This window comes from Ambystoma mexicanum, chromosome 8 (genome assembly GCF_040938575.1).
Source record: "Ambystoma mexicanum isolate Mex_15411 chromosome 8, UKY_AmexF1_1, whole genome shotgun sequence".
NCBI classification, from domain to species: domain Eukaryota; kingdom Metazoa; phylum Chordata; class Amphibia; order Caudata; family Ambystomatidae; genus Ambystoma; species Ambystoma mexicanum.
Window position 1 is genome coordinate 1,508,851,806 of NC_090929.1, and position 13,743 is coordinate 1,508,865,548.

At 45.2% G+C, this 13,743-nt stretch overlaps 1 protein-coding gene across 1 annotated transcript in view; it reads left to right on the plus strand.

The window, feature by feature from the left end:
• PDCD11 (programmed cell death 11) overlaps positions 1 to 13,743 on the plus strand; it is a 1,291,633-nt gene that overhangs the window by 396,149 nt on the left and 881,741 nt on the right. The window contains exon 14 of the mRNA XM_069611704.1: positions 9,645 to 9,788. Coding sequence (XP_069467805.1) covers positions 9,645 to 9,788 — 144 coding nt within the window. The remainder of the gene's footprint in view (positions 1 to 9,644; positions 9,789 to 13,743) is intronic.

A 13,743-nucleotide genomic window follows, 5' to 3' on the forward strand; every position in this document is an offset into this window, starting at 1 on the left:
GTTCTGTCTCCTAATTGCATTGTATGATGTCTAGGTTGCACTGATAGGCCTCTCTCCCACTATACAGGTCTGTCAAATTTAGCTGGGGTTCTGTCTCCTAATTGCATTGTATGATGTCTAGGTTGCACTGATAGGCCTCTCTCCCACTATACAGGTCTCTCAAACTTAGCAGGGGTTCTGTCTCCCAATTGCATTGGAGGATGTTTAGATTGCACTGACAGGGTGTCTAGTCAAATGGTCGACAGACAAATGGTCGACAGACAAATGGTCGACACAATTTGGTCGACAGGACAAATGATAGAATTTTATTTTTTAGTTATATATATTTTTTAGGTTTTCGTTTAGGGAAAAAAAGGGGTTTTTAGCAGAGAAAAGGGGGTTGGGGAGGGGAACCCCCCCAAAAAAAATAAAAAAAGGGAAAAAACTAAAAAAATGCGATCATTTGACCTGTTGACCTTTTGGTGTCGACCATTTGTCCTGTCGACCATTTAGATTCAACCAGTTGACCCACAACCCACTGACAGGCCTCTCTCCCACTGCACGGGTCTCTCGCTTTACAGAGATCCCGTCTCCAAACTGCACTGGGTGGCGTTTAGATTGCGCTGGTGGACGTCTCTCCCACTGTGCAGGTCTCTCAAACTTAGCAGGGGCCTTGTCTCCAAACGGCACTGTGTGATGTTTAGATTGCACTGATAGGACTCTCACCCTATATACAGATCTCCCAAATAATCTAACTGCGCTTAGCTCAATACTCTACCAATCCCGGAATCCCACCACTACCTAACCCAACTAAATCCCATACCAGCAGACCACTAACACCCTAACCCTCTTGGCCCCCCCCACCGACAGTGCACCCTTAGGAAACATACCCTACCCACTGACAGAAAACACTGAGCCAGGGAACACCCCAGGGTATCCAGAGAAGGAAAACGGAGATCACTGCGAGCGCTCAGCACAGCATAAAGGACCAACCACCATACCACGCCTGCACCTAGACTGGAAAATGGCCCGTACCAGAAAAGGACACTGAGAAAGAGAACAAGATCATGCAACAAGAGACGCGATCACACAGCACCGACAGAACCCACAAGAAACAGCCCCATTGGAAGAAAGCACGCCTGAAACAGCCTCAACCGCAATAAAATCCACAAGAGAAAAATCCTTATACCTCACACCGTACCTCACAATAACCACGGTACACCGACACCCCAACACGGAAACCTCGAAACATACAAATAATTTCCTGATACACGCAGAAAAAAGACACGGGCACTCAACAAGAGTGGGAGGGCCCCGACCACATTACCCCTTACATTACAAGAACAGAGGGGCAACATCAATTTCCACTACATCCCGCACAATACAGCGAAGTACCAACAACCAGAAAGCCACACCCCACCCAACAACCGGACTCAATGAAGAAACCACCGCTGATCTTCATCCGAGTAGCATCACAGCAGAAACACCAAGACAAATCGGCCCCGTTATCAACTTACTAGACCACTTCAATGAAGAAGCAGCTGTCGCCGTCCTTCATCCTACCGACATCAATGCAGAAACTCCACAAACAGACAATTACAAACTCAAATAACCTCAAAACAAAACCTCACCCAGAGAATCCACTGTAACCTAATAAACGCAAGGTCAATGTCCAAACACTCAACGGAAATATACGACCTCCTGTCAGAAGGAGGCATAGACATCCTATTTGTACCCAAAAAATGGCTAGACAACTACAAGATCACCCTGAACAACTGCCTGCCCGAAGACTTCAAATGCATCCAAACAAACAGAAAATCCAAAAGAGGGGGGACTAGCGATCATCCACAAGGAACAACTGGCCATCAAAATGGAAGATCCACTAAACATCGATAAATGCGAATCCTTAATACTACGACTTTCAGTAAACCCCAAAACCAACCTGAAATTCATACTGATATATAGACCACCAACCTACGATGCGACTTTCGTAGACGCTTTCACGGAAGCAATCGCTACCCTAGCCATCAACTACAATCACCTGATCATCCTCTGATACTTCAACAACTGGTTCGACGAATAAACCACAACCACACAAAAATCCTTAACCGCCCAACTAGCAGCCATGAACCTACAACAACTAGTCAAAGGAGCAACCCACTCAGCAGGGCACACACTTGACGCAATCTTCGCCAACAAGGATCTCATCACCACGGCACCCCCAATTCAAAAACTTTGCAGCGACCACCTCCTTATTCCGTTCATAATCACAACGGCCGCTCCAACAAAAAAGCAACAAGAAAAGCAACCCATCATGATGAAAAGAAATTGGAGAACCATAAAAAATTCCAATCTAACCAAGCTCCTACAACTCAGCAAACCACAAGCATCAACCATGGAAGAAGCAGACCTAGACAAAAAAGTTGCCCTACTTCATACCTGGATCGAAACAACCCTTGACGACATCGCCAAAGAAAAGCCCTTCACCCCATCACGCAAGAAAACTACAGCAAAATGGTTCACCCCACTACTCAACGCCATGAAAAGGAAAAACCGAAAACTGGAATCTGAATGGAGGAACAACACCACCACCGCAAACAAATTGAAATACCTAGAACAGATCCGTGCATATAAAAAGGAAATACAAAAAGCAAAGAGAAAACATTACGACAACTGAATCTTCAGAGCACCAAACGCTCAAAAAGAACTATTCAAAATCATAAACGAAATAAAAAACCCACCGGCCTACAACAACACGCCAATCCCATTGACAAAACTTTGCGAGAACCTTGGTGACGACTTCAAAAACAAAATAACCTCCATCCAACACACCATACAAAACAGACCAAGCGTTCACAGCTCAAACCCCACCAACGCAGACGAGGAACACGCAAATAAGCTACGAAGCTTCCCAGAAATATCAGTTGAGGCTTTTGTCAAACTGGTAAACCAAAGCAACAAATCGGGCTCTCCAGAAGACCCGTGTCCCCCGGACATATACAAAACAATTCTCAAACAAGGAACCCCCATGGAATACCACAGGAACCTCCTCAACCTCTCAATCTCAACAGGTAAAGTACCGCAGGCCTTCAAATCGGCTTACATCAAACCACTACTCAAAGACACAACAGGAAACGTAGAAGACTTATCTAACTATAGACCCATCTCCAACATACCCTACATAGCCAAACTACTAGAAACGTACGTCTACCAGATAACCCAAGAATTCATAGAAGAGCATTGCCTACTAGACCAGGCACAAGTTGGCTTCAGACCTATGAGAGGAACAGAATCGGCTCTCCTCTCAATATGGGACGACCTAAAAACAAACGCAGATTCAGACAACAGCACCGCCCTGATTCTCCTTGATCTGTCTGCAGCCTTCGACACTGTCAACCACGCCATCCTCATAAAGAGATTAGAAGGACTAGGGATAACGGACACTGCCCTACAATGGATCAAATCCTTCCTAACAAACAGAACAGAAACAATATGGATGAAACCTTGTAAATCCAAACCCAGAGTCTCCACGTGCGGAGTACCACAAGGATCATCCTTCTCCCGCTTCTATTCAACATCTACATGTACCTATTAATCAAACTCATCACATGCTACAACTACGCCGACGATACTCAAATAATCTTCACATACAAGACACCCGAGAAGAAAACACCACACTAGAGAATTGCCTTTGTGACATATTCAACTGGATGAACCTCAACCATCTCAAAATCAACCCAGGCAAAACAGAGATGATTGTTTCAATAAAGGAGGAGACATCAACTACATCCCCTGGCCAAGAGAGCTCGGCAGCACACCAGAACCATCATCAATGGTAAAAAACCTAGGGGTCCTCATGGATAACAACCTCACTCTGGAGCCACAAGTAAACTCCGTAATCAAGAAATGTTTCTTCCTCCTGCGAGCAGCAAAAAGGATCCTACCGTTCCTGTCATTCGCCAACAAAACACTTTCCATCGTCTCTCTGATCATGTCCAGAGTGGACTATGCCAATAGCCTATACCTGGGCATGCCCGAACGACTTCTAAAATAAACTGCAACACATACAAAATGCAGCAGCCAGACTCCTCCTCAAGCTACCCAGAAGAGAACACATCACACCCGCGCTAGAAATACTACACTGGCTACCACTGAAACAGCAAATAAAGTTCAAGGCCATGTGCAACACGCACAGAGCAATACACAAACAAGGCGCAGAATTCCTAAGCGACAAGAACACTAGGATCAAGCACCGACATACGCCTGGAACCAAAACCCTACAACAGAAAAAAACTCGGAGGATCGTCTTTCTCTCACCAGGCGCCCAAAACCTGGAATGACCTACCTAAGAATATACGGAATACAACAAACCACCTAGCATTCAGGAAACTCCTCAAATCATGGCTCTTCAAAGCGTAACCACAACGGAGACGCACTAGAACGCCCAGACATTAAAACAATGATGAAAATAACTCCAACCTCGACCACTCTCAAATTGGACAAACACTCAAACCAAAGAACCAACCACTCGACAGAGCGTAAGACATCATGGAAAATAGCCACAAAGGAAGGCTGCAGACACTGACCACATACCTAGACCCACACGAAAGCCCAATTGACTCTCCCACTGGTACGTACCGGACGAACATATCCAGACCGGCAGACGCATCTAGATAGAAGTTGGCCTGCGTCGCATCTGGATACGATCGACTGAAGGATAACATGCCCGCACCTAGAAAAACGTAAATGCTAACATGTGCCACACCTAGAGTTGTGAACACCGGCCTGCGTGGCGCTCGGATGGAGTCGTGAATGTTAGCATGACCACACCTGGACGGTCATTAGACACTAGCCTGCGCCGCATCTTGGTGGGAGTGTGAATGTTGCCATGACCTCACCTGGATGGAGTCCTGGGTGTTGGCCTGCCCCGCGTCTACATGGGAATGTGAGGGCCAACAAATGCCACACTCGGACAGAACTGTAAATGTTAGCATGGTAAAGGTCAGGTTACCCACTAACCAATATGAGCTCAAACTCTGCATACTTATCTCACTCCAAAAACTCACACAACCATGTCTCGCACAACAAGCCGCACGCACTTCACAACACTGCAACAACACATAAACCTGAACAGCACACGCGGACTGACTCCGATCGATACCCGCACCAAAGCTCAGCACCCGGTGTATACCGAGTTGAAGCTGCCAAAAGAACACCACTCCTCTGACTATCCTACTCCCTCTTCACCTTACTAACCCATCCCACCTTTGTCGTTCACAGATCTGCCTGAGCGCCGGGCGGGGGACCAATTCCGTTGGTGACGGTGCGCGGTACAAAGACCTTTAACATTTAACATGCCTTTGGCACTTAAGTGGACGAGATGATTACTGCTGCATTAGTACTTGAAGTCAACAGAGAAAAGAGATTGAAAAGAGCACAGAGGAAAAGAAAGGAATGCAGGGCGAGCTGTGTTTTAAATGAAGAGGGCAACTTAAATAGCTTACTTTGCTACACAAGTGCCCATTTTATTAGCAAACCTACAGAATTGTGTAGCAAATTGCTATGAGACACAGCTTATTTTATGCCTTGATATATTATGTCACTGTGCCCCTTAACAGAAATTCTCATTTCTGTGGCAATTCCCTTCTACCTTAGAAACGCCCAGCTGTTTTGCTGGACTTTGGGGCTTTTTGGTTTTTCATCCTGGAGTTAGTGAGTCTTTTTCTCAACTCATGTATTTTCTCTGATTTGACCTCTGTTTCTTTTAGTTTTGGAATCTGACAAACTGCATAGGCATCACCTTTTCGTATTGTGACACACAGCACCCTCAGTGCCGTGTCAGAGAGAAGTCCTTTGGATTTCTCTTAAGGTTTAAATACCTTCTCTTGGATAAACTGTTTCCAAGCGTAGTAAAGTGAAATTGACTTCATTTACCTTTGTTACTTTGTAGACCCATCTTATGTGGAGTGCTGGAGCGGTTACCTAGTATCCCCTTGGTCTACTTTCTCATGTAACATTTTTATGTTACCCTCACTACAAATAATTTTCCTACCATTGTGTGTTTTTACCGCAGGCTGAATCCTCAGCTACAGTTTTGCACACATGGGTGCCCATTTTGTCAAAATTGCCCCAGTCTTTTTTTGTGAGGTCCTTCTTAGGTTTTACTCTGCGCGCCAAACCAGGTTTGGTTCCTTTGTTAGTTTTGACTTTGGTGGGGTTCATTGCTGAAGCCCACTTCTGGCTTCAGCGTGTCTGGCAGGGCAGAAAGCGAGGGAGGTTCCCGAAACCCCCTGTGCTTAGTTTCCTTGGTTACAGGAATGTACCCAAAGGTGATTGGCCGGCTGGCTGTCCTTTGAGGACAGCCAGCCTGCTGTGATTGACAGCTAGGTTGCGAATGGTTGGAAGAAATGTGAATAAAAGCCAAGGTCTTTTGCAGGGAAGGCAGAGTCGACCACTAGACGACGGAACTGAAGAGGAAACTGGAAGAGAAGCTTGCTGCACCCTCCTGGGCCGTTGGTTTGCCCGGTGAAGCCCTGCTGCATTGCTGAAGCTCCAAATTTCGAATCGACTAGAGAAGCCCGGAAAGGAGGACTTCTCCCCTTGGGATGGTGGGACCAATCAACCCCAAGACTAACTTGCCTGGAACCCCTCTTCCTGCTGGCTGTACCTCTTTGCTGCTGCTGGAACCAAGTCCATCATTTTTAAGTCGTACCCGAGCTCCAGGAAGATCCTCCAGACTCCCTCGAAGCAGGACTTCCGAAGCCTGAGCCACCTCAACAGAGTGCTGGACCCCAGAAGCAAGGGGAGCCCATAACGTTTCAGAGAACCGCAGTGGTACTATTTGCGATTAGCTGTAACCGCCAAGTTCCCCTGATCTGAAGTTAGCCCATTGCTGCTGGCGACCTGCAAACCGCAGTGCAGGAGTGCCCATACATCTTTTATCTTGTCCCCACGACTGAGGCCCCAGGAAGACAGGATCTGCAGGACTGCAACAGGAACAGAAGCCACCTGGACCTTTTTCTTCAGACACAAGGTACGGTCTAAACTAGAGGTACCTCTTGTTGTGTGTAGCTTGCTTGCTCTGATTGGAGACTTGAAGTAGCTGCCTTTTCCAGAGTTGCTTGTATCTTTGCTTTTCACAAACCTCCCAGCTTGTGGCCCAACAGTGATTATTTTCTATACTCTCTATAACTTTGTGCAATACTTTTTGTGCCATCTTCCAGAAGTGCCTCAGCTCCCTTAGACATTGGCTGTCTTGGCTCCCTGCAGACTCTTCTGACCCTTTTACTTTGCTTATTTGTCCCTCAAAAAAGTCATACATAGGTTACTTGTATAGCTGGGAAAGGGTTAACCTATACTTAATTGGGGGATTGTAAAGTACTTACCTGTTCAGAGAAACTTGTTAACCTCTGTTTCCTTCCCTAACCGTCTTTTCCATTGCCACAACTCTCAGTATTGCTTTAAATGTCAAAACGTGATATATCAATGTCCCCAGTTTCCTAACGATTGAAGTCACATTAGGGTGTAGGAAGTGTTTGTGTGCCAACCCAAAAGGGCATCTACTTACTGAACTGAAACTGAAGGAGAGTGTTGTTGAAGTGTGTTTTTATTGTTGCCAATTGCCATTTCTAAAGAAAGCTTATTTTAAAAATGACTTAAATTAATAAATAATAATTTTACTGGAAATCCTTGAGTATAGTACAAGTGTTATTTGAATACCAGTCACTGTGAATCTCTGTTGCATCTCTACAGCTCACACTGACCCCTCTTGATATCAGTCTGGCTGCTCAGTCACACTACCAACTTGTGCAGTACAGGCATATACCAAAGGTTGGGTTCCCTATTGCCAAGAGGACAAGGCTGGTGTAGTCTCCCACAGGGTCACTACATACAATCTTCCCTAATTCCCCTGTACCTCAGTTCATTTTGTCTGCGCGCTCAGCACACTGCTCATTAGAAAGGATTTCCCTTATAGGCAACTTTCCTTCCATATTCAATGGACCCCTCCCACAGAGAAGTTGTCTTCAGCTTCACTTCCCTGGCCTTTTGCTTATTTTGTCATGGGGAAATGTACTAGTCCTTCATACAGTCAGTACTTGTGAACTGTTTCCCTTTTTGTCTTATAGTGTACACTGCATCTTACAATGCAGTGCATGGGGACACTTTTGTATCACCCTAAACCTCTTACACTAAGACTTTTGGTTACTTTTTGATGTGGCTATGGAGAGTGGGTGCAAGGATAGCAGTTACCCACAGTGCCTGTAGTTAGCCTTGTGTCAGCTGTTTAATTTGCCTGCAAGCAGAGACTATATCAGCTGGAAGAGGAGAAGCAGTTAGCTGCAATTCGATTCGGGAGCAGCGATTGTCTACATAACGACGAACACTGGGTATCCAATGATTATATAACTAACAATTGATACATTGTTATCGAATATTTATTAACAAATGTATTTTCTAATGCTTGCTAATCTGCTTAGAATCACATGCTGGGCATATAGTCCGACATCCAGTGGTAACAGCAGAGTATTGCATCTTGTCTTTCGGGGACCGAAAGAGGACGTCGGCATAGGCGTGTCTGTAACACTATCCCTATCGTGATGTGTAGTGTACCCAAAATCCCTCACGCGCATCGAGGTCCCTCAGATAGTTTTTTTCCACCCAGATAACTGGTCGCCCTATAGCGGAGCTCTTACATAAGAGGCATTGTTTATTTTATATCGACTTGTCGGTTATTCCCTATTAAGTCACTTCGGTCACAAGAACATCTTTGACGAAGACTGCAGGGGATTCGTCTACGGTAGTGGATTTCGGTGCATCAGATCCGGCGGCCGGATTTTCCTCATCGTCGGGCCTTCTGGCTGACCTTTACAGTAGGGAGAGTGGGGTCGGGGTGTCCGTATTTTCGGTATGTCTTTCCTCTTTCCCCCTCTTCACCCTTTTGTTCTAGTCATCTTCCCCTTTTGCTATGGAAAGGACTCCTTTTAGTTTCTGCCCTAAGTGTAGGGTCATATATCCTTGGAAGGACGAACACAGGACGTGTAACGCCGGTCTACCCTTAGATCACGATGAATAGCGGTGTGCGGCCTGCAAACGCCTTCGGCCTAAGACCCTGAAGGAGCGCTGTGTAAAGCGGTGGGCCGCGTACGGTATGTCGCGGGTGGAACCCCCGGGTCATTAAATCTAGTTGCAATTGTCAACCTTGTAGATCACTAGCATAGTCCTATTAAAAGGAATATCTGAAATCAGATCTCAGAATTTGCTCAATGGTTGCATTTAGTGCGGTCACCTGAAATAAATAAATCATTAGGACGAATCAAAACGTGTGCATGCCACACTATGGTCTCTCTGGCTCATTTGTATTTATAGTAATAGAAACTTTGTTCCATTACAGATCAACTGCATGTTTTGTACTGGGCCCCACCTCTTTTCTTCTACACATGTAACAAAAGCTTTGAGCTGGTGTCTTGTGCATTGTTGGTTTCATTCATAGCCTCCTTTAGAGACTTGGTGCGCAATTAAAGATGTTGGTAAAGCAGAGTTGTCTTGCATCGTCCCGAAAGCAAAATTGCTGTAGCCAATTGGATGAATGACATTGTGAATACAGTACAAGTTCAGCATACATGGACAACAAATGTTTAACCATGCGCTCTCTGTCTCCCTAACAGGTTGTCAAAGTAGCAGTGTTAAACAGCGAGCCTGAAAAGGAGAGAATGAAATTGTCCTTAAAGCTGACAGTGGAATCTTTCACAGACAATTTAGAAATCAGCCCCCAGATGAAGGAACGTGCACGGAAATATGAAATTGGCAAGGTCAGGTTTCTGTGAAATCTCACGTTGATGCTGCCTAAGATCCACAACATGTTAAAAGCATTTGACTAGGAAATCTTTCTTTTGCAGGTTTCCCCTTCACTTTAATTCCACCACCCCCCTGCAGCAATGCACATGGTTTGATGCTGGACTGATTCTTCGGGTTTGTTTTGGGGGCACTGGTCAGTCCTTATAGCTATCCGTGTAGGGGACTAACTTCTAACCCCCATTTCAAACCTTTTTGAGTAGCATTACTCCCTTCCTTTTGAAGAGTAGTGCAGGGAAACATTGTTTCCCCTTTATTGTATTTTTTTTGTTAGTGCGTATGTCCCAGTACAGCACTAACAGGTTGATCGCAGTGGTACCTCATTTAGCTATTTTTAAGTGCACTGCCCACATATGTTTACTGCAAGGCTGCCATTTTACCACCATGGTGGCCCAAAATGTCTAAAAATTATGTTTTAATACCTTCCTTGTTCGTTCTGTCTTTGTTAACCTTCTTCCTGCATCCAAGTTTTGAAATGGCTGTATATGGTCATGCACTTTCGTGGGCTTCTTGCTAGAAACCATGGTGAGAGTGAATTGGCTGCATCTGGTTAAAGGTATTGTGAGGAGTCCGAAATGAGTCTGACACAAGTTTGCCATGTTTTGGTTAAATACTTCTATTGAAAATTAAAGGGGTTGGGGAATGGCCTCTCTGTGCCTGCTCTGTGAGGACTTTGCCCCCTAAACAAAACTAAGGCTCTGTCCGTGTCAGGCTGTCAAAAACAAAACTGTCCTGCGTCCAACTTTCAATTCTGACCCTCGCACTACACACTTTACTCTAAGGTGGAAAGGGGAGTTGTCTTTAACCTTGGTTGGTTTGGATGAAGTGTTTATAAAGGAAGAATACATTATTTAAACAAGGGTTTCTTCAAGGATAACGTTCTTGGTTCCAGAGGGAAGCGCCCTTCCCCTGGATTCGGCTTAAATACTTGAGATTTTCCTACACAATAGTTAAGGGCCTCTCTTGGCCAAGTGCAATACTTGCACAGCAACTGTTTAACTTCACAATTTTGGGTTCTTTCAAGAATAGTTCTTTGGGCCCGTCTTGGCCAGTGCAACACCTGCAAACAATATTGTTTGTTTTCACAGTTTCTTTAAAGTACAATTCTTTGGGCCTTTCTTGGCAAAATGTAATATCTGCACACTTACTGTTTGTCTTCACAATCCTTTTTAATTGCCTGGAATATTCCCTACCAAGACTTCTGTTTTATATAATTGAAATTGCATGGTATACTCCCCTGCCAGGACTTCTGCTCATTTGGGTTTTTCACCCGTTCACAAAGTTGTCTGTTTATAGTATTCGATAATGTATCTTCCTGATATCTTCCTACTGCTTTCCTCGTATTTGCACCGTGTATATTTACACATTAGCAAAGTATTTATTTGCCACTTAAATTCCTTTTTAGTATGTCCATCTCTTTTCTCTCTCAGGTAAGTAATTTTCAATTATACGCACTCAGCGTATTGGCAAATATGCCCCGGTGTCCCTATTGCTCTCAGGAGGACTCACCAACTGTTAGGGAAGATTTTCATTTATGTGCTAAATCTTCCTCATCTGTAAAACCCCCAGATCTTTTTGATGGACTTGGTGATTATTTTTCCATGTTCCTGGGTGAGTAGGAATCTTTTTCCCTTCTCACCCTTTCTTTTAATCTTTTTATGCGTGACCTTTTTATGTCTCCATAGTGTATGTTTGTATTTATGGTTCCCTATAACTTAAGGGCTTTACGCATTTTCCTTTGGCAGCACACTGCACCTTATGGGCAGTGTTGCTGGGTTGTCCCTTGGGCTTCCCTTTCTCAATTTCTTTTTTGTGCCTTGGGTGAACGACTGTTCCCAAGGGTAGAGGGGGACTTCTGTCCCCTTTACATTTTAATAATGCAAAGGAAAGTCTTTTGTACTTTTCAGGATGGTTAAACAAATGTCTTTTCTCAGTTGATTAAATTATGGCAGAAGGCAAGTCTTTTCAAATTCTCAGTGTTCAATTGAAATAATTAATATAACAGTTTATTTTCAACATACCTGTTCAAAATGGGTTTCTTGGTGTACTCTGCTGCCAGGAATATCTCCCTTTTGGATCATTCAGATCCCCTGGTGTCTATTCCTGTCAGGTATCTTTCCAAAAAGGTTTACTACCTGATGCTCTTATCAGGTTTCTATGCAACATTCACATTCCCTCAGAAGTATTACACAATTGTACTTCAACAGCACAACTTTGTTGACCTCAGTTATTACTTGTGCCAATTTCCCACCTCCTGACATCCCATTATGAGGTGGTGTTCAAGCACTCTGTCAACCTTTCTTTCAATCCCTCTTGGCAATGCTTTTTCCAGGTTTTCCCCAACTGACCTCTCATGTCAGGAAAATTGTGCCATATTTTCCATTTCTTCTCAATTCTATTTGGTCGTTATTCAAAATTACTTCCCAAATACTCTGTGTCCCGAGACCACCTACTCGTTTAGGTTGACCCACCAGTTCACTGTGCTGCTGCTGCAAGGAGGCAAACTTCTCTTTCTTGGCAGTCTCGTTTGGCTTCCGCGTCTGCTTAGGAGTCTTGAGCCAACAGAACCAGTGCAGCTCTGCAGGACCGCATCTTCCACTGGCCCTGCTGTGCACCGTTCACCTTAACTTCACTGGAGTTTCTCTTCTACGGTACTGAACGCTGCCAGTCTGCTACCAGCAGATGGTTCCTTCTCTCCCCACAGCTGTTCTGAGAGTTTGCCTCTGCCTCCGGACTCGCTTTCTGCTCCACGCACTCTTGACACCTTTCTCCTTTATCCTTCCCCGATCTGTCGGCTGCAGTTGATTTCCAGGTTTAAATGTCCTGCACAACTGACTTGGATCCTGACAACTAGACTGCATATTACACTTGGTGTCATATTTCCTCCACATTGACTCCTTTCTCCTCTTGCTTGTCTCAGTACTTGAGGCTGTCTGGGACTTGAAATCCAAGGAAGTTCCAACAGATTTCAAGTTACGTTGTTGGCCAGTTTTATGCAGACAACAATCACCATGATGATTAGATGTTGCATAACATGCCATCAAAGATTCTGGAATTAAGGTTTACTCCTCACAGAAAGGGGAAGAAACCATGTCTCTTCTGTCGGTCAGAGTGGCCACCTTCTCCCGGTATTCATCTCCTCCCCTCCCCCATGATCCTCCCTCCTGGCACCACCCCCAGGGTCAGGATCAGGTAGCGGCTGCCTTTCCCTGGCCATGTGGGAGGAGAGCATCACTGGGGAATCAGTGAGGACTCCTCAGGATTCATCACACCGTGGATCGAATGTAATGGCTTTTTAGTTGATATTACACACAGGCTGTCAAAACAGCCACGGGAATGCACAGAAGGGTAATTCTGGTAGAATGCTGGCTTCTTTCTTTTTTCGCCATTTGTAGTGTACTTGTCCTTTCTTTGGTCTTTGTCTGCTGTCCTAGGTGGGGGAGGTCCTGGTTGAAGTTTTGACTTTGGCGGGAACCCTTTGTGTTTCCTGCTGAGGCTCCAGATTGTGAAGTCAGGAAGTGAGGGAGGAGTCTGAAACTTCACCGCCCTTTGTCTTTTAGAGTGCCTGAAAGGAACCACTTCCTACTGTGGAGCTAGCTGTCCTGATTGCACATCCACCTGCCCCTTTCTGTAAACTGCATGGAGAGTGCTGTGTAACCGTAGTCCGTTCTGACCCTTCATTCCAAGCGACCTGGGGTCCCGAAGACAACCCTTACCCAGAGGCTAGTGAGACTCGCTAGTCTTGAGACAACCTGCAAAACGAGCCATCCCTCAACGTGCTGTGACCTTCAAGGGCTGCAAACTGCCAATACCAGGGGACCTCGAGCCTGAGTGCTGTGCATAGTCTTCCGAAGTTCAATTTACGCTGAAACATTGGTGGGCTCCTGCTGGACCTCCAGAGACACGATTCAA